The sequence below is a fragment of the Egretta garzetta genome, unplaced genomic scaffold, assembly GCF_000687185.1.
Source record: "Egretta garzetta isolate BGI_Z169 unplaced genomic scaffold, ASM68718v1 scaffold220, whole genome shotgun sequence".
NCBI lineage: Eukaryota > Metazoa > Chordata > Aves > Pelecaniformes > Ardeidae > Egretta > Egretta garzetta.
The window spans coordinates 6,166,187-6,187,992 of record NW_009258414.1 but is presented as its reverse complement, the minus strand read 5'-3'; the positions used below and the strand labels follow the sequence as shown (position 1 = coordinate 6,187,992).

General features: G+C 39.4%; 1 protein-coding gene across 1 annotated transcript in view; it reads left to right on the top strand.

Annotated features, from left to right (window-relative positions):
• The first annotated feature begins 10,393 nt into the window (after window positions 1–10,393).
• DACH2 (dachshund family transcription factor 2) overlaps window positions 10,394–21,806 on the top strand; it is a 100,643-nt gene continuing 89,230 nt past the window's right edge. Inside the window, exon 1 of the mRNA XM_035898814.1 lies at window positions 10,394–10,523. Within this exon, the coding sequence (XP_035754707.1) occupies window positions 10,409–10,523 (115 nt within the window). The 5' untranslated portion in view covers window positions 10,394–10,408. The remainder of the gene's footprint in view (window positions 10,524–21,806) is intronic.

Sequence of the window (21,806 nt, the reverse complement as noted above, 5' to 3'; positions counted from 1 at the left end):
ACTCAGAAATTTGCTGGAAAGTTGTGTGAAAGCTGTCCAAACCCATGACACACCACTAATGCCAACCCGCCACGGAATCCTCCTTAAAATGACCAATACTGGCAAGAACTGCATTCCTGATGACTGTGTGAAGCATCAGCTTATAACCAAGATGTTTTTCCACTCCCTGAATTTAAAAAAGAAAAAAAAAAAAACCCCAACAGGTTTTGTTATGCCAAAAGCGTATAGAGAATGAGACCATAAGGTAACAGTAGGTGGGGTCTTCATTTGAGGAGGTAGAGATCTAGAGTCCTTGCTCCCCTATGCGCTACTTTATTTTGCATTGAACAATTAATGGAAAATTCATTCAGGAAAACTAAAAATCAGCTATTCCAAGAAAACTTGAGTCGTATTTCTGCACTGCGTTCTGCATCTTTTGTCAAATCGGTAATAACTGTAAATGTGGTAGGTTCTACCTTAAAGCTGGAGATCCTCTTGGAGCCTGTGTCACTGATGTCCTGAATTTTCACGGAACTGTTTTCCTTTCTTGCCAGAGACTTTACTGCTTTACTAGTCTACCCTAATAAGATCCAAAAATATTTTTCACTGTAAGTAAGCTGTGGTATTTCAAATGATCTTAAAGTGCTAATGTTTCATTTTCATTCAACAGCAAGAATCAGAAAGTGCTTATAGGTCTCAGAAGAATATTCCATGAATTTATTTGTAAGCGATGCTGCTTTCGGACTTGGATCTTTTGAGGTTGTGTTAATTAAATGCCATTTGGAGAGGAGCGCAAGGGCCCTCTCTTTTCATGGCTTAGGTTATTGTGCTTCAAATAAGCATAATATTTTTGTGGGTTTTATGAGCTGGCCGCAAATTTTTCAGCCTTAAGTAACTAAGAGCAGTGGTAGCTGTGTTATCATAGAATCATAGAATGTTTGGGGTTGGAAGGGACCCCTAGAGGTCACCCAGCCCAACCCTGCTACAGGGAGCAGGGACACCTTTATGATCAGGTTGCTCACAGCCCCGTCCAACCTGGCCTGGAATGTTCCCAGGGATGGGGCCTCCACCCCCTCTCTGGGCAACCCCTGCCAGGGTTTCACCACCCTCACTGGAAAGAATTTCTTCCTTAGATCCAGTCTAAACCTACCCTGCTTTAGTTTAAAACCATTACGCCTTATCATAGCAATCAGTTTCTATTCTGGCAGAGGTTTTGAAAAAGCGCTGATGTGGAAGAAGTACCATGTAGGGGATGATCCGACAAAGTTGTGTAAGCAGAAGAACCTTGTTCACGGTATTTCTGCTGTTCATCTGCAAGCAAAGTTCCTACGGTGCATTGCCATCTTGCTCGCTGCGGCTGGTTGTAGCTTGGTGAGTAATAAAGTGAAATTATTACTTAATTGGGTTAGGTTCAGTGAAAACATCTGAGGGAAGAACGGAGTAACATTCCTCCCCTGTAATGATTCAGCTTCTAGGAGGGGTTGGGTGAGGGATCTGCGCAGTCCAAAAGCCCATAGCGCTGGTCGGGCTGGGCCAGCAGCTAGCAGGGGGAATATTTTAGCAATCCAGTCCCTTAACTGCAATGCTGATCTTGGCGGTATATCTGAAATACTGTAGTGCAATGAATTTATGGAACTCAGTATTCATTTAGAAGCCTTGAAATATACCATTTTTAAAAATTTTGATCTGAGACAGCTGGGACGTAGCTGAGCTGTGCCATCTGATTAAAAAAAAATAGTTGTGTGTTATTTTCCAATCACAAGTAGGAAGTAGCTTGAAGTCACTCACAAAGATATCCTTATTCTCAGAAGACCTTCCAGCCCAATTAATTTTACAAAGTCAAGAGATTTGTGCCAACTCCAGATAAGCTTTCAGACTTTTTCATACTTAACTGAAAGGACCTCCAAGAACTTCAGCTATTTCCCCATCATTACAGCTTATTGACACGTGCTTTAAACCCACAGAAATTGATTTAATGGGAAGTGAATAAACGTGGAGAAAAAAATAACACCAGATAATTCTAATTAAAGATGGCAGCACATGCACCATGACAGACTTCTATGATGATGGAGAAGTTTCGGAATGACCATGGTGAATATGAGGGCTATGAAGTTTAAATGTATTTGTAACATAATTTTAGGCTCCCATGAACTCAAATGTATTCTAAAATGGGTAACCAAGTCCTGCAATCAGAAGCAAATGGCCAGATACCAGTTCATGCCAAAATCCTTATTTATCCTGATACTGAAAGAATTATTTAAGTTCCCGGAGCATGCCTGCCCTGCAGGTTGCGAGACCTGTGTCAAAGGTCTGTTTTCTTTTGGGGCTGATGATAACCACCTTTGTATTTTTTCCTGTGGCCTCTGAATATTTAGCACTTTGGAGTTAACTTTTTTTTTTCCCTATAAATGGAATTTATGTCATATGTTGCTGTCAGGAAGGTAATTTAACATATTTCTGGTTTAGTTTTTTAATTTTTTGAGTCCTTATCTCAAAGAATTGTAATCTTTAGTCTATGACAGCATTATGAAAGCATAAGCGGATAGTTTGAGAATTTGGATGATTATGAGCATTAGCTTAACTTGTCTTATCCTTACTGAAATCTGAGTCCTCATGCATGAATTTGGCACTCTTTTGATGTATGAAAACACTTTTTAAGTACACCACATAGTGTAGGAGTTCTCATTTATGTTGAAAATTTTCAATGACATGACTAAAATTGCATCAGATATGCCCAGAAGAACATACAAATTATCTTATAAAGTGATTGTGATCTTTCCAACAGTAATTCAATGGCTGACGCGTCTGTCTCGTGTATGCTTCCATCTTCTGAAACCTGTAGATCAAAAGTGGGGTGGTCAGTCAATCAAATATACAGAAGAAGGTAAAGGTCACAGTAGTGCAGCATACTAAAAGTATTATGCATTACAGTCTTGACAAATCATTCTCCTGGCATAGATTGTAAAAAAAAAGAGCAGAAAATGTCACAAAATTAATCAATTCTCATGAGAGACACTGTAAGGATGAAGGAAAAAAAATTCATGTAACCCTCTCAGTGCTCTTTGTAGTTCTGTTGCCCTCCAATAAGGTAAGCTACCTTTTTTGGATCCAAGTCATCTGTAAAATGGGTAGTTGGGTATTGTTGTATATCAGCTTGAACATGAGTGCTGGTGTTAACAGAGGTTTAAGCACAAATTTGGGATTAAAATTCTATATACTTCAAACTGAGCCCCTTGGGTTTAGACAAGAAACCTGACAGGTCATCGTATCTCCATGTCGATTGAGGACATGAAATATCTCATGTACACAGACTTGATGGAAGATGTTAATGTTAAAAATGTTTCCAAGCTTTTAGGGAGGATAAGATTAGGCTATACCACACAGAGGTTACAACTGGGGTGAGAAGCCTAAAGAATCGAGGCAGACATGGGACGAAAGCATCTGCACAGCAAACTCTCCCCATATTTTAAAGTGAACACCCAAATTTGTAATAATCAGGACTTTTGCTACTGCCAAAATATGTGTGAAATTATAGAATGAGAACCTGTGACGTCTGTGAATTATTCCATGGAGTGGCAAGGGTGTTTTGGTGTGTAAAGGTTTTAATCTTGTTTATGCTCATGTGAACTTTTGCATGAAATTGTATTTTAGAATTAAAGTAAGGTGAGCAAGCACATGGTGTTTAACAAAAATTACCAGGAGTGCAAAATCAAGCCGTCAAAAGTTCAGAAACATATGTGCAACCGTAATTCTGATCCCTTGAGCATTTGGCAAAAGTCTTTAAATTACATTATCACATACTGGGTTTTTTCCCCAGCCTAACTGCTTGGTTGAGGATAGAGGATCGATTGAGCTGGGGGGGAAGCAAGGTCGTCTGATGGGGACACCTCTCTGTGGGCCTGTCCCTGTCTATCTGCTGCAGAAGCGGATGCTACATTGGGAATATTCAGGTGCTGTGCAGAGGCAAAGGACGAGGTCTCGCAAGTAAAGGCTGGGTTGAGCGTTCCCTGCAGAAGGGAGTGACTGGTGCTTCTCGCTGGAAGATTAATTTCTTGCAGTTCCTGACACATATGCATAATATTTGTTTGGGTTTTTTTCTCCCTCAGTAAGGTTCTTTTGCCGCGGTATGGTTTCTTGACATTTTTAAGTTGCGGTGTTTAAAAATTAGGCCACTCAAAAATTTTAACTGCTGTCTGAAATGTTTTGCTAAGGATGATCTTCGGTAGTCTCTGGAGTTTCATTAACTGGACATGTTTAGAGAATTAGTCTTTATTTTATCTTTGAATTTGAACATGGAGCAGGATAAATACCATATACATACTTTCAAATTTTCTACTCTAAAAATCAATTTTGGCTGTTGTTTGGGGTGCTTTCCTGTTGCAAAATGGGAGAGAAGAACATATTTTTAAAATACGGTTGCAATATCAGAAGGACTGGCTGCAGGTATGGGAACAGATGAAAGAAACTCAACTGTTGTAATACATTTCTCGGCTATTGACTACATTTCAGCTTGGCAATGTCAAATGGCTGTAGCATGGATTTCAGCCTGGCCTCCAAAGTGTCCTCCCAGGGCCTGGGGTGAGCGCTCACACAACTTAGCCCATGATAAAGCTTTGCGCTCCAGCGCTTATGCTGAAATCCCATCCTCCGCCTGCAGTGGCCAATTACTCACCAAGTTCTTTCCTTACAGTCTCTCAAATGTTTCACGTTGATGGATTATTATGACCTATTCGAAATGGTAGCCAGGATATCTTTGAACAGCCATTGAAAGCAGAACAGGCACTAGAGCTAAAACTTTCCTTCGCTTTCTAGTTGAGTCAGTTTACAGAAATGGAAAAAATCTGCAATAATAAGACTTACATATTTGGACCTGTCTCCAAAGTGCTCTAACGCTTTGGGCATTTTAATGTTCTTATCCAAGAATTTGGTTTCACTGTCCTTCGTGTTAGTCACTGGGTTTTACCCACCAGTGCATCACTGAATTAGGATTCATTTCAGCGGCGGCGAAGCCTCCACTTTCTCATGCGAATGTTTAAATTACTTAGTAAATTCTTACAGGCATTCTGAAAATGTAAAGTACATTGTATGTATTTATTTCTACTAATTTCCTTACAAAGAAAATGGGAAAGAAAGCATATCCTTTTCAGTCTTCCAAGGCCTAATTTATTGGATGTTTCAGAATTGTTTTCACTGTTTGCAATATGGTATCTCCTATTAACATTTCATACTACCAGATGTTTCATTATTCCTGTTTTAGCACATCATACTTGACCCCATAGCGGCTCTGAATGCAAATAACAAACAAGCCGGTGCACAATGCTTGACTGTTAGACTGAAATAATATGGCAAGGCTAAGCTGGTTTTCATTTTTCCTTTTGAATATTATTAATTGCAATGTGTTGACTGTTAATTTAATTAAATGTTTTGTTTTAATATAAGACCATTCTTCAGTTCACTGACTCACCGTTTCATTTAATTAATTGCAAACATCAAGATTTGATTACTCATAGTTCTCCTTTAGTTAATTTACTTGTTCACAGTTTTGACAGAAAAGCTTTCAAACTAATATGAAGGAGGGGCACAGTCTTAACTAATTAGAGAACTGAAAAAAAATAACTGTAGCTAGAGTAGAAGATTAGCAGATACTCAGGGTCACCTTAAAATGCTCAGAGTCCTTGTATTCACCATCAAAATCCGATTTCCAGTGACTGGACATTGGTTAAACATGGGGGATTCACTCGCATGCGAGAGACACCCTCGGTACGTCGGTGCGGGGTTGGAATGGCGTTTTGGTTTCGAACATCTCCAAGAGGGTATTTGCTGATGAGTAAATCGTGGTGGTGACTCGAGGCAGGAGCCACTGTCCCCGGGACGTGGGTGGGCTCAGCCCTGCCCTGCCGCGGGACACTGGCCCTGAGGGGGACACGCTGCAAGCACCCGTGGAGTTGTGATCTTTGGGCCGTGCAGTTAAAATGCTTTTTATTTTTGTGTTGAAATAATTCCTGGGACTTCACAGAGGAATAACCTTCAGTAGTCTTTTTGTCTATGTAGGGGATATCTGAGTAAACGATTAACTCCTAACTTTAATAGGACGCAGGCAAGGGATGGAGAAACCCCGCTGCTCTTCGCACACACCCCCCAAGTCCTAGAGGGGCCTTGGCTTTCGGGGCAGAGGGTGCGCTCAGCGGCTCCAACCCCGCAGCACATTCGGGTCTATTCCCTCTCCGATGCCCCGCAAGCAGTGGGTCTTCCCCAGAGTAAGCTGGATATCATCCTAATTTGGATCAAAGCCCTTACAGTGAAAACTGTTTGGTGCTTAAGTATATTTTAACTGTGGCTCAGAATACAACTGTAGAATTTTACTTCAGTGCAACCCGAGCATTAAGTGTGCTGGTTTGTGTGTCCTTGAAGGGTCATCTCAGGGCTAAATTCGTGTGTTGTACAGCAGAGTTATGCAGACTTGTCAAGGGGAGAGTACACAGTGTCCTGACAAAACTGAAATTACGGAATGAAGATTACTAATGGCAGTGGGTTGTTTTGCCATATGCACGATGCAGGTGTACCTGAGCGCACACCATCGCAATCTGTTAGGCGGTTGGAATCCAGCTGACCCAGAGCCTGGCTCCGAGACGCTGATGGTGGCTCCATCCCTCTCCAAGGTCCCTACCCGCTCCTGCCGGAGCTGCAGAGGTTCAGCCAAGGCAACTGGTGGGGTGTGGGCTACCAGGACTGGCCCCACCGGCCACACGGTCGCTAGCAGGTTTGGAAACAGATCATGGCAATTGTGATGAGACTGATGCTCCTTTGGGTGGTGTTCTGGTTAGTATCGTATATATCGCATATATTTGATAACAAGCGGTACACAGTTTATTTCCTGGGTGTTTAGTGATGGAAGGGAAATTTAAAGTGTAAACAGCGAGAAAAAAAACTGAAGCTTTGAAGTATATAATCCAGCATGTCGCTTTTCCTAGCCATCCTTTTTTTTTTTTTTAAGGTGAAATTAGAGGGGTAGATGTAAACGCTACAGCGGTTTTCAAGTGCATTTTTCAAAGTGAGGTGGTGCTCTAAGTGAGATTCTGCTGCTGCTAATCATTCATCCGAGAGGATGGAAATGATTCTTCAGTTCTTTGTAGATCTTTAGATAAGTCAGTTGAAGAATAGCCCTCTTCGCCACAGCTAGCCGGAGCTGAGTCAATTATAAAAAGGAGTTTTATTAATAGTTAAATTAAATAGTAGCTTCAGTAACGGTAGCCGCGGCAGTAGCCTTAATTGAAAATTATGCCAATAGGTGATTTGCTGTACGTTTTCTTCCATCATTTCAATCAGTAGCACACCCTCGCTGCTGAAACCATTTGCTTTAACCTCAATTTTATTAGCTTTCAGAAATGCTGAAGAATTAGTACCCTGTTTTTGAAGTGGCTCATACAGTCGGAGGCTTTTTCTGCTGTCACAATTCAAGTAAGAAATTATATAGACTGGGAAATAAGTCAGTGAGAGCGTAAGGACTTTGCTGATCCTGAGTGTAGAGGTAGCATCGGCTGTATCTGCTTCCAGCTTACGCCTGACCGCCCGGGACCTTCAGGCTGTACCGCTTTCTGGGCTTTACTCTTTAAACTTTAAACGCTGAAGCGGAGTGACTTTGGTGTGGCAGATGGCACAGCAGAGATTTCTGATACATCACTGTTTTTTGGCTGTTGTCCTTATGGCAGCTGTGTCTGGTTAGGGAGCTCAAAAATGCCTGACAATAATTACCTTTAATTTCTGCAGGCGGCCTCGTGGTGATTTGGGGACTGTGTTTATTCTTTTCTCTTGGTTCCTTGGTACCCTTTCTGCCTTCGTTATGCTTCTGATACAACTGTTCCGTGGAAGTTTGTGGTTATGGGGTTTTTTATACAGTGCCCTGGATAATTTTTTGTCTTGTCTTTTCGCTGAACATTTTACTAAAGGTCTGAATTCAGTTTCCATTCCCTGTTTATCTTCTTATGAATAGTTTATTGTATAGTTAAACTAAGTAAAATTCTATGACTTAGAGTATCAAGAACTTGTATAAATACTAAGCCAGTTGAAAATAACTACTGGGAAATTGGTTCATCTATACATATTTGGGTAATTACAAATGATAAAATGTTATGATAAAAACCTCCGTGTTCAGACTCTGTATTTTTTGTAACCTTTAAAATAAATGTGAATTCTTTGCAAATTGATTAGAAATATAAAGTGAAAATAGAGTAGGCTGTGAGTGGGTGCAGGTTCTGAAAATGCTTTAGTGATGACTGTACCTCAAAACTTGGAATTGGTTGGGATAAGGAGGAAAAGTGCAGATGTGAGGGCAGGCAGGGAAATCCCCCAGGTGCCTGGAAATCTTGAAACGGGTAAATTCCTCAGAAGGCTTGTGCTGATGCTTGGGGTTTTGAACTTCCTGAAAATAATGTGAAATTCCCTCAAAGAGCAACCCCACCTCCTTTCACTAGAAAAAAAGCAGAAAAGTTTATAGACTATTTCATCTTCTCCAGAAAGCATGTGAACAGTTTTATCGTTGCAGATGTATTCTGTGATGGATGAAGAATGAGTGGTGTCAGCCAGAGAATTTGTAAAAACAGGAGTTTAAACATGAAGATTTTGTATCTGCTTGGTAAAAAAACCTATAGCATTTGCAAAAGAACCTTAAAGGGTGTTAGAAAAAAAATATTTTTAGATAAGAAGTGACTACTGTTACGGTATGGTGATCTTCTGTATGAAGTGAGGACTGCATTAAACGACCTAAAAGACAAGATTGTCGATGGTGTTTTTTGGAGCTACTTTTATCTGTTAGTATTTAGTGTATATTAATGAAATCAATGTAGTTTTTCATGTATCGGTGACAAAGCAGTAAAACAAGTGCTTAATGAGCGTAGATAATCTTTGCTAAGTCTGGCATTGGTGCTTTGGGAATGTAGGAATGCGTAACTGCAGTTTGGTTTTGTGGATGTTGAGGGGTTCTTGGGCAAGATGGAAGAAGAGGACAGACGGCTGGGAGAGAAGAGGGCTTGGAACTCCTGTCTCATCACCTCTCATCTCCAGCTAACAGATGCCAATCAGGAATATCTTCGCGGAAGTTATCCGAATTGCTGTATCCATCTGTGGTAATAGGTGTCCCTCCTCCATGCAGTTGGAGGCTATTGATTACTTGCTTTCTTAAGTCACATTAAAATAATGAGAACTTTTGTGAAGCCTATTAAAGGAGCAGCAGAGCTAATCTAAATGTCAAATTCATAGCAGCTTTTAAAAGGAAGTATTCTGATTTATGGATGTGTGGCAGTATAGGGTGTGAAAATTATTAGTTCACCTTAATCAGTATCTAATCTCTCAGTAAACAGTACTTTGCAGAAACAGCAGATTATTTAATTCTGTTCTGATGTGTGGTATCTTTGTGGGTTGATAGAACATGCACCACCACCAAAAAGTCGCGGGCTTTTTGGTAAAAGCAATTCAGAGATTTTGTGGAAGTATCGCACAGTCGATTACGAGCTAGCCCATACGAAGCATTTAGCTTGCTTTTTAGCAAATGACAAAAGCAAGTCATCTATACTGGGAGGAAGACGGTAAACCCACTTAATCCATAACTGAATGAATAGATGGTTGCACCTGTAGAGGCCTTTTTGGTTACATGGCCTTATCCCCGGTGTTTTCCTGCAAGAGAGATGAACTTAGATATTTTCAGTCACATCTTGCCCAGAGTAAAAGTAATTTCATACTGTCAGGAAGAAAATCTGATCTCTTATTTACTGGCCAAGTCAAAATGATAAAACTTCCTCTTATGAAAAAAAAGGTATTGGGCATCTAAGTAATAATAATAAAATATGGTAATGATGGTAACCTGTAGCTTGATGCTACTCTGCTTCTTCTCTTTTACTGTTGGAAATTAACTGGGGTTTAGTCACTTGAAAATCTGCTACCACTGACCCTCCTTAATTCTGTAAATTCTTGCTGGTCTTAATGGTCTCTTAAAGGTGGGATTGATTTTTGTAATCACCCATACTGTACTTTCCTAACATTTTCTAACATTGCACTTGGAAATTTTGTAGCAGCTAAATAAGTCAAGCAGAAAGTGATCAAAGTGACAAAATGATCAAAGTGACAGGAAATGATATTTAAAAGTATAATCAAAAGGGATACCATGAAATAAATGCTTCTTTATGTAAAAAAAAAAAAAAAAGAAAAAGAAACATGAAAGATAAAAAAAAAAATCCTTAGGATGGTGTACTGAAATAACTCAACTTTAATGTTCAGAATAACATTACGTAACTGGACTAAGAATGTGTATTGAAATTATGTGACTTATTCTCACTAAAAGGAATTGTTTTGTTCTTCATATTCGTCAGTGCTGTATTGTATGGTATAATACTGCATTTTCTTTCTTTATATTTTGCCAGGTCTGACAGCGGCTGCCATGGCAGAAGCTATGAAGTTACAGAAAATGAAGCTTATGGCAATGAATAGCCTTCATGGAAGTGGTAGTCAAAACGGAACAGAATCGGAAAATGAAGAGCTCAATTCTAATGCAGGTAAGTAACGCGCGTGAGAGCTGTAGGGGAGCTCTTAACACCCGTTCCTGTGCCTGGGAAACAAACAAACAAACAATATCTCAAATTCTTGTGCTCTTCTGTTTTGTAAGCATTGCTCTACCAGTGTCAAATCAAAATTACTGCACCCGTTCCTCCAGTATTCCTCCAGTTTTCCTCCTAACAGACTTCATTAATTTTTTGAAAAATAGTGGTGAGGGTTTGTTTTCACTATGTTAGAATACAGACATTTTAAACTGTTCCCTAAATATATTTGAGGATACAAAAGACTTCTCTGTTGGCAATAATACAGTGAGTCTAGAGTTTTCCTGTAAATGATGGAAAGTTTCCAAAATGTCGGGTTGCTGGAACCCACAGTTCACTGGAGAAAGGTAAAGTAGGGGATGCTGAATCACCAACTTTCTGCCTTTTCTGCATTTTGTTTTTTCCTTGAATGGATATTTGCAAACCACTGCTAGGAAGGAGAGTCATGATAAATGTTTGTTATGGCCCACCTGGCTGGAATATCCTTGGGTGGAAGACACTGACGCTGAACACGTGTTCAGTCTATACTGTGCAAGAATAGGGTTCAAAGTTTAAGTCAGAAATGGGTTGTTGGAAGAGGATATCTTTATTATTTATTCTACTGTTCTTTCCAGGTGAATAGAAGAGATTTTTACTTGGGTAGTGTATAGAACCTAGAATGAGATCGATCCATTTTGTCTCAGAAAGCTGCTGGATACCTATTACAGTAAGGGCAGATTCACTTGGACTCACTTTTTGTGACACAAACAATCCTACGATACACTCTTATGGGTTTGGAAACTTATGCATCCTTTGTTTTCATTATCAATTCAAGAAGAGAGGCAGTGTCTGATCCCTCATTGCATTCAGATCTCCCATCGGCGTTCGCACGTCTCTGAAGTCACACATGCGTCTCTAAAGGCGAAGCCGCTCTAACAGTTTGCTTGCTTGGATGGTGTATAGAGTATAGGCATTGTACCATCAAAATGGTAATTTATTAGACCAATAAAGCAGCAGCTGGGAGGTCTTAGACTCATTTTCTAAAGGAATAACTTTGAATTCATGACAAATTATGCACAAAGCAGTCTTTCCAAAAGTGGTATTGCCTTTTGCTAATTTTGTGTACTCATCTGTATTGAAGAAATCTGGCTTCTAATTCATGCATTAAACCCTTCCCCAGCTTTCCGTTATGTAGGATATGTATTTCTTATTCACCTCTCAGACCCCAATCAATTAGTGCGTATTGAATTCAGGAAAAAAGCACTGAAAAAGCGTATTTAGTTTGTGTAACTCTCATAGTCTGTATATAGTTCAAAATGAATTATGAAGTTTCACCGAATGCTAATATGACTGAAGATGGAATTCCTACAGAAAAGTAAGGATGCTTCGTGCGGGGAAGATGCAGGATTAGTATTAGGGTTTTTAAAAGCTGCTGTACAAAAGCTTGCTAATTTGAGCGTTCATGGTTCGGCGTGTTACCTGATATGGCAAATCCTCCATCTTGGGAGAATCTACAGTACCTTAATAGTATTATTTTAGGTACCTCCTTGACAAGTTTTATGGGGGACTATCATACCAGCCTTTCGACAGTACGTCAGGAGTGTGCATATTAAATGAAAGTTCTCTGTGGTTTAGCAATTCAATGAGTTCTACAACTGACTCAATAGCAATTTAAATACTTGGAAAAATTCCCACTGACTTAAGCTGAAGTTACAGGGGGGCCCAAGGATAAGGGTATGGTGTCAGTTACGTAAAGATCTTTTCTCAATTCTTTCCCCTTTTTGTTGCCTAATTCAGTAAAATTGGCAAGAGCAAATTTGCTGGATTAAGTGCCAAAGTTGCTTGCAGACAGAGAAATAAGTCCTTAACAAAAATAACTACTACTAATCATATTAAAACCCACAATTTCCCCTCTTTTTATTACCTGTAATGTCAACATTAGGATCATTTTTGTGATGCGTGGCTTCTCTCTTTATGGGAGGATCATTTTTTAAAGATTTACATTAAGCTGGTATAGCAGGATGTGTCAAAACAAAAACCAAAATGAAAGGAATATAAAAGTTATACATTTTGCTATCCAAAATAATGGAGGAATTAATCAAATACTCACTAAAGAAAACTCATTGGAGGCTGCAGTAGGGCATGGAGAGACTGGGCATTTTGTTTAGAAGTTGATATATATATTTTGTAACTTTGATTCACTGTGGAGAGAACGCCATGATAATTCTGTGTGCATGAAACCTTTACCAAGTGTTTGCTTTGCTCTAGACTCTTACAGTTTAAATGACTATTAAAAACAAAATGGGGAGGCGAAATGAGAAAGAAAATTGAATTTTGAAATTTTTTTTACTAAGAAGAGGTAAAAAGAAACAGAGCAAAGGAGTCAGAAGCCTCATAAGTGAGAACAACATTTTATTTTAGGAGAGAGACCTACAGTTTCTTTGATTTGAGGTTGTGTTTAATAGCTTCTGTAATGGCTGCAACATGACTCTGCATCTAGATTTCAGCATGAATAACAACCTGTTCGTGTTTCATTTAGCTCCAAATGAGAAATTCTGTCTTTTATTGTTTTAGGAAATTAGTCTGTGTACTATTTCTCCTGGAACTTTATAATTAATCACTAAAGGTTATGGCTGTGGAGAGTTTGTGGGAAATAGATGTCGGAATGATTATAATTGTAGCTGTCAAATCAGAAATATGGTTATACAGAACGGAGGACCTTTTGCTTCCTTTGATTTTTTTTTCCTTTTTACTGTAACAAAGACTTGAAGGGTTGCAGTTTTACTTAAAAAAAAAAAACAACTACAGAGATTTGTTGGCTATTTACCGCGCTGTTACACATTGGCTTCCTTTGGCGAGCATGAGATCCACCACCGCGAAATGTTCCACAGGAGGACGCGTGCCTTCCTCCTCGTTCTGTAGCCTGATAGATGAGTGGAATGGTCTCTTTTGCTGTTGTTTGTTTTGAATTAAAAATGTATTTGATCAGTGTTAAGTCCTGAATCTTTATTGCCAGGTTTTTTGGAAGTGTGTCATTCTATACAGACCATTAGTATAATAAAAAAAGTGGTGAGGGCGTCTTCTCATATTCATTTCAATCCCCATCTGTATCTGTTGAAGTCAGTATGAAATCATTTTGGATTTGCTTCTTCAGTCTAGGACATCACTTCTGTAGTTTCTTTCTCTGTGTATATGCGCCTGTCATGATGGGAATTTTTCAAGAATTTCTGTATCTGAAGCCAGAACTCGTGCTGTCAATTTAAAACCTGAACTCGAACTCTCAGGATCACTGACTATAATTCCTCAGATATTATGTTGTCCTCTAGGAAATTACAGGTGTGGAATTGAATCTTACAAGTGTGTCTAAGGAGGTGAGGAGTAAATGTGCCACTTCTTTTCCTGCTTCTAGTCCAGCTAGCATGCTTTTCCCATCAGGTCCTACCTACCTCCTTTTTGTGATATTGCAATAATCTCAGTAATGGTGACATTTAGTGCTGGAATAGCCTGAACACTTTATTAAAAACAAAAAAAAAAAAGCTGCAAGAAAAAAAACAAGCGAGGTGGGGGGGGGGGGGGCAGTGCGGGGGGGAGTACCAAAAAAAATTTGCATGTATTTTTTAATTGAGGTAATGCATTAGTTCACAGTGCTGTGAGGAATGTTGTTATCCATTTGACCATTAACGTCCTCCTTCCACTCTGTGCAGAAGAGAAAGAGATTTTTTTTGCACCTTCCTACTCATCATATGAAGTGTTGAAGCCAACTTCAGGCAGTTGAAAATCTCCTCTTTAATCTGGCAGTACAGGTTCTCTGGCCCCACCGTCCAGCTGATCTCTGCTGGCTGTTCCCTGTGGCTTAGCAGCTGTCTCCCACCTTCTTGTAGGATCTGGGAAAGAAAGTTGAATTTGGAGAACCACGTAGCTGGGGAGATAGGTGTCTGGAAGTGGGAGAAATTACGTCCATCTGAAATCTCAAATTCCCGGTGGCCATAAGTCTTCCATAATCCTATTCCTCCTTTTTGGCTACTCCCTGAGTCCTTGGAGATGAGACGGTTTGTTGGTGGCACTCGGTGCGTGCAGCTGAGGATTGCCTTGAGCCCAGAGGGTTGCCATAGCTAAGGCAAGTCACGCTGTAAAGCCTGACTGATAATACGTGCCGGGAGTGATGTGGCCTTTCATATTCCACTTTGGCAAATGAGTAAGATCAAGAGCTTGAAGCTGGCAGCTGAAGCCAGGTTTGCTGGATGCATGTGCAGATCTCTCCAAGCCCAGCCACGTAATTGGTTTTGTTGTGCTGTAGAAATAAGGTAAACACACCAAAACCTCTGTGGTTGCACAGAAGTGTTTATAAAGATCATCTGTTTCATCTTCATGCAATACTAATATTAGGTGAAGTGTATTCTGGAAATTAGCATATAATTGCCTAGGGAAATTTGAAACGTATTCAAAATCAGAGCTTTTTTTTTTTTTTTTTTTTTTTTTAAATAGCATGGCAGCGGGTAATTTGTACGAGTATGTGATAGAGCTGGAACGTGAAGGGTAGATTGTAAAATACAGTGATACTGCCTGAAGATCCTTTCAGGATGCAGCGTTACATGGCGTCAGCGCAGACGGATCAGTGCGCAGCAATCCGTGACAGTACCTGTTTGTACAAAACCTCAGTGCAAAGAATAAAGCAGTTATTTCCTTCTGTTGGCTTTTGGAGTTAGCATGCATGATTTAATAAATGTGTTTTGCTTTCCCAAGAGAGATATCAAACAGTACTAAGTGTTTCAGTGGTATTTCCTTAGGAAGTCAAAATGTTATTCTGTATGTAGAGTCTTGTTGCTTAATTTCCAGACAAGGAGCTAAGTTAGGCAGAAAAGAAAGGAAAAACACCCTAGCTTTTGGCATATGAGGATCAGAGAAAAAGCTCTTCATAGGAAAAAAAAAAAAAGTGTTATCTTTTTATCGTTTTTTCCCTTCAGTACCTGCCATGCAGTTTTCTCATAAATGCAAACATCCTTCACAATCTGTTTAAAAAACCACAAATACATCACTCGGAGGAATATTTAAGGAACCATCAGGAGGGAAAAAACTCATTGGTTTAATGGAATGCTGTCAAGGAAAATCAGCATCACAAACGACACAGGGGCAGAATTGATACTTTTGCACTGACATGTTAAAAGAAAATCCCATGCATTATTTAGAAAACCCAGAAATCTGTCAGCTGTATGATTGCCGAGTTAGCAGAAGCAGGAGGATGCTGCTCAAGTTGAAAAGAAACGCGTAGGCACAGATCCATATTGTAACCTTTCATGTTCTCCACCCACCATGAATACCCAGCTATTACACGGTCAGCATTTTTTAGTTTTTCTCTTTTAAAATTTTCAAGTGCTTGGAAAGTCAAAAGAGGTAGGTCTTTTATTCTAAAAAGCAGGATGCCGAGGCTGTTATTTTATTGTAAGAGTAAAAATGACAAGACCAGAGAACAGATTTTTTTCATCCTTGAGTGCCATGCAGACTTCATGAAGTCATTTTTCCTGTTGTTGAAGCAAGTATTTTTGTGTTACATGAGCAGAGAGTTATTGTTTCAAAGATGATAATTTTATTTAAAGAACACAAAACGTTCATGCCATTTTAAAAATATAACCAGCCAACACTACTGTTAATATTTTTAGAATCAGTTGAAAAGCTAGTGAAGCATACATTTAATTTTCTTTAATTGCCCTTTCGCCAGGAGGAATATATGCAGTCTTGAAATAAGAGAGAATTTAATATGTTTTGTTTTCTGTGCCATCTCATCCAAAAACCAGGCTTGTTTGACTCCAGCCCTAGCAGATACATTAAAACATTTCATCCTGAGAACTGAGACATCTGTGCTATTTCTTTAGATGTGTACCTGCGTTGGTCTCAGTGAGCGTGAAGATACTTGCTTGTCACGCTGGAAGTTGAGATTGGCACGTAGCGGCTTAGTGGATCTCCCTGTTCGCGGAGGGGTGCAGCGAGCTGCTGGGCCACGGCCATCGAGCACGAATGGATTGGGCAGCAGGCTGGGTAGGATGGATAGGAAAGGGGATGACATTTTTGATGGGCCTTTTTTTCCTCAAGCGTGCAGATGATGATGTACCATGAGTGTGGCTCATGGTATGACATGTATTAGGAGCAATGGGACCAGGCCGCAAGACAGGCAGTGAATGGTCAGTGTTGCGCAAAGACCAACCTTAAAAGATCTCTGGGAGAGCAGAAATTAGTTCGGAGACTTCATGGCTCCTGTTCAGCCCATCAGGATGTGTTTCTCTGGTGGGAAGTTGGACGCTGCAGTAGGAACCGTAATATTACACATTACAGTGTGCATCTGAACAACAAAAGCCAAACCCTTCTGAAGCCCCTGGACAAGACATTGGTTCTTCAGGGCTCACTCACCGCGTGGGTAGGGAGCAGCCTGCTGACGCCTGGTGTACGAATGAGGCTCCTCTAGGTAGCGAAGGCACATATGGCCCTGTGGGGCTGGGAGGACAACCTCTGTAGGAGAGCATGGATCCCAAGGCCATAACACTTGAAGAAGATTCACGTAGTGATGAAACTCAGTGGCTTTCAGGATGCGCTTCCATATGTAGGTTTGGAGATGTGGTTTCTTGGAAGTCTCTTGAACTCACTTGCAAGTGGTGTCTAAGAAATGGTAACCTTGCATTTTCAGTGAAAATGGAGTGAAGGAACTAAAACATTCATGTTAACGCTGAAGCTTTAAAAAGCTTCACCCATTGCTGCTTGTCCGAAAACGTCCGTGGTTGCTGAATGATGCAGATTAATGAATTCCCTCCAGATAATGTAAGTGGGGCCTTCCTGGAGCCAGCGACTGATAATTCTGGAGGAAAAGGTTGATGTGCTGTTTTCTTTTTTTTTGAGATACAGCTCCTCACACATTAGCCAGGAGGTGATAAGCTGTTGATTTGGTTCGATTGTGCCTTGTTTGTATTCTGCTGTATTCTCTTCTCTTTCTCCTGATGGTGGTGGCTTTCATGGGCCCTCTCGATTACCCCAAGAACCCGGTCTCCATGTGTGAAGCCTGGAAACAAGATGCACATACATATATTTCTTTGGTGAGTCAGGGTTTTTTTGGGGAGTGAGTATCAGTCGATAGTTTCTGCTGTGTTAGCCCACCAGTGGGCAGGATTTAATACCAAGAATTTTAGGATGCTTCAGTGAACCACAGTTTCAGTGGAGTGCAAAACCGAATTTATTTCTTATCTGCAAACTATTTTAAGGTCCCATTTTAGGTAAATTCTTAAGCAGTTACCTATTGACTGCATGTGAACACTTTACTGTCTTTCTAAAAAGTATTCTTATCATTTAAATATGAACATAAATACTTTATAGTACATGCATATGATTGCCACATAAATGTTGATTCATCAGCTAATATTTACATGTTTGGATTGACAGACACCCAACTGATAAATATGAAGTAGCTCTGGCTGTAGTTTTAAAACTAATAAAGGAAAGACAACTTTGGACAACTTCTGAAAAGGAAATTCTCTGTGCTTTTTCTCTGTAACTCTGAGGCATCTTTTCCTTTGAGGGAAATTTCTGTTTCAGATCTTTTGATGCTTATCTTACACATGATGGAATTAATTCATGTTTATATAACATCATAAGCGAATATAAACTATTTTAAAGATCAAGCAAGTGTAGGTATTACATAGATTTCTTTTTAGAAAAGTTCTTATTAAATGTCTAAGCTCTGGGTTGTGTGAATGCTTTTTGAGTGTGTAATTCTCAAGGGTATATTTTAAATGGATTCATGACAATTGGATGCTGCTAAATGTTCATGAATGGAGAATATATATACTTGTAAGTTATATTTCAACAGTTATACATATCACACAATCTGCTTCCTCCGTATATTTTGGCTGTTACCTTATTTGAAGGCAAAGAACTGCTGTTCCTTTTTTCCAGAGCATAAAGTACTTTTTTTTTTCCTTCCATAAAGACAGAATTCTTTACAATGATTTCTAACTTTTGCTGGAACAAATTTAATATAGAAAATTAAGACTGATAGCTATTAAAAAAACAAACAACAAAACAACAACTTCCTAACACCAAACAAAATGCCTCTGGGTGCAGATGGCGTAATCATGAGCAACCTCTCCAGATCCTTGCCGTTTCTACTGTCAGGACTAAGTGCAGCCAAAGAGAAACTAATGACAAAATGCAAACGGTGTGGCTAAACTGCGTAGAATTGAGAGCTTTCACATGTCTGTCACCTTTCAGATCCTTTACAAATTTATAGTCTCAGAGTGCAGAGGTCTAAATCTTCAAAGCTTGAAAAACAGAGGTGCAGCATGAACTAATCTTCATTTTTTTCCCCTATCTTCTTACAGCAGCACTAATGGAAATGTATTTTGTTTAATGACTCTGAAATCCTGTTTGTAATTAGATGTGGGAATTGGTCTTACTTTGTAACAGATGATACTGGAATAATAATATGAGAGATGCTACGCTGAGACCACTATCCTCCTAAATCTATATCATTTTTCATTTTATTGACAGGAAATGTGTTCCTGGAACAAAGAGATTGATTTTAAAGAGTAGAAAAATAATATCTAGTAAAAACTCAAATGAAAACATTTTAGCATTACTTTAAGTGTATCACAAGAGTACATTAACCTTTTAACTTTATTTTTAATTTTAGTAAACAGTCATCTTATAATTGTTGCTTTGTCACTGATATAATCTTGGAATTAATGCACCAAAAGGTAGGGAACTTTAATTAATGACAGGGTGCATACAATTAAAATGCATATCATATTTCAGAAGGATTATTCAAAATAATCAATTTTGTCTGTTAAAACACTTTTACAGTCATAAATGAAGTAATTAGGAGTGGGCACAGCACATGTGAGTGCAGGCTGGGCTCACGCGGTCCCTTCAGAGCATTACTCTGCTGCACTGGGTCTTATTGTCATAAATCATTTTGGCCACTGTAGAGCCAAGGCTATGTTTTTTCCTTGGCTATATTTTTCACATTTGTTCGTAGCAGCAGATATTCGTGGTCAATCTCAGCCTGCCAAAGGAAAGCGGGTTGCTCAAAAGCCTCCCTCGTTAAGACGCGGTCTCACATTTCTCTCTGCAAGGCCCAGGAACTGCCATGGCATCACGGGGAGCGATCCTTTACGGAAATGTGCCAAAGTCAGGACTTTCAGTATAAATTTTTATTAAGACCAATACAGATTAGATGCACTGCACTTCAGAAGGAAAAAACATTCCAGTTTAGACATGGAGGTGGTGTGAAGGGTGCTGTCCTGCCCTTTCGGAAGCGGAGCTGTGCTCTGCAGGCTGGTGCAGGGTGAGAAGGCATCTCCAGGCATCTCTGCCCTTCTGGTCTTGGGGCTTAGTGGGAAAGGGAAGGGAAAAAAAGCATGGTCCAGATCTACTTCTCTGAAATGCATTTTGTATTTTATGTTCAACCAGTGTTGGGTAAAAGCAAAAGTGGTCCTGGGAGCAGGAACCATCAGCTGGTGATCAGATGACCTCTGGCAATGGCGGATGCCAAAAATGCTAAGAAGGACGCTTGTTGCAACTCAGTCATTTGCAGATTTTCCACGGTGCTACCAAAGAACAAGAATAGTAAAGTACCATATGTCAAATACTTTTTTTTTTTTTTTGAGGTCCTTGTACGTACTCTGTTTCGACAAAATCTTGTCTGCCTATCATTTTGCACAAAGTAGCATTTGTTTAAGCACTGCGGTGTATTAGCGTGCTTAACCAATGTGTTTTAGTTTCCCAGTATATAAGGGTGTAAGGAATCCAGCACGCGAAGAATTCCATTACGTTAGGAAAAGCAAGAATTAGTGATAGTTGCCTTTGTTAATGCTACCTTCAGTCTCGCATTAATGGTATTTTAACAATAGAAAGTACTTTAATGTTTTAATTACATTTTTAAGTCTGGAACATTCTCGTTCTTGTTAAGGCATATATAAGTTAGGATGAAAACTGGCGTATTACCTTTGATGCGGGCCACATGCTGCGAGTCCCCCAAAGGCTGTCACCGATAGCGATACAGCTGCCAACAGCGGGAGCCTCATGAATTACAATTTTAATCAGATTTTTTTAAAAAGTCCCCTAAAGTACAGTTAATTTATGTTTGAGGTAAGAAACGTTTGTGGTGTTAACATTTGGAATATTTACCCGCTCAAAAGAGTAGCATTAATCTGGAAAAAAAAAAAAAAAAACCCAAACCATTTTAATAACGTGGGGGTTTAGTTATGGATTCAGTACTAGATTTTTGCAGAGTGCCCTGAACTGACATTCTTGCAGCTGAGATTCGGTAGCAGTTTTACTTGCAACAGTTGGCGCTGTTTAAATGTCTAGCTGATCTGTGAATTTGATGAGACAGGAGTCACAGTGGTCTCAAGTAATTCTGCCTTTACTGGCACCCACAAAGTAAGAGGCAGCCCTTAGTTCTGGAGTAGGGACTACATGGGTAAAGAGGACCTACACAGGTCAGAACCTTACTACTTTTTATAGAATACCTTGGCTACCTTGATTAGTTGAATATGAGTTTTGTTTTCCTTTAATAAAGTTTTGATCCATAAGAAAAATCAGGGTTATGCTTTTTTTTTCCTGTGATTTTCAAAGTAAGCATCTGACAGTTTTGCATAATAGGTTATGCTTTCTGCTCCATATTCTGTTTAAAAAAAGCTGGAATCCAAAGCTGTGAGTGACATTTTGGTAGAATTTTAGCAAGTACAGTCATTACCAAATTAAAAATAGATACAGGTGGGTAGTCTATGTTTTTAGCTCCTTTTAAAAAAAAAAAAAAAAAAACACAACAACCCCTACTGTATACAACAAGAGCAGGAATTTATCAGATCATTCTACTTACAATTATGAAAGACCAGCAACGTTGTCTCGGACCAAGAGTAAATGTACCTTTATCACCAGAGTGTGTTAGAAATCTTTTATTTCCATGGCTGCAACATCTTGTTCTCAAATGAAATTCTTATTCTTAATTTCTTAGAAGCTTAATTTAAATTAATAAGATCACTGAAGAATATTAAAACCTGGTCCATTTAGTCATGGAGACGAAAATCTTGTTGGCAGCATATAATTGAAGCTACTAATGTATCCATAATCTAAAGGGAAAATGCACGGATTTTTAGTACATGTTTCAAACGCCATCTTAATGTGTTTATTATCTTGGAAACGTAGCCGATATTATGTTATCTGTTAGGGCGGCCAGTTTTTGTGTACTCATTTTTCCAGATGTTTCATCTTGGGAGG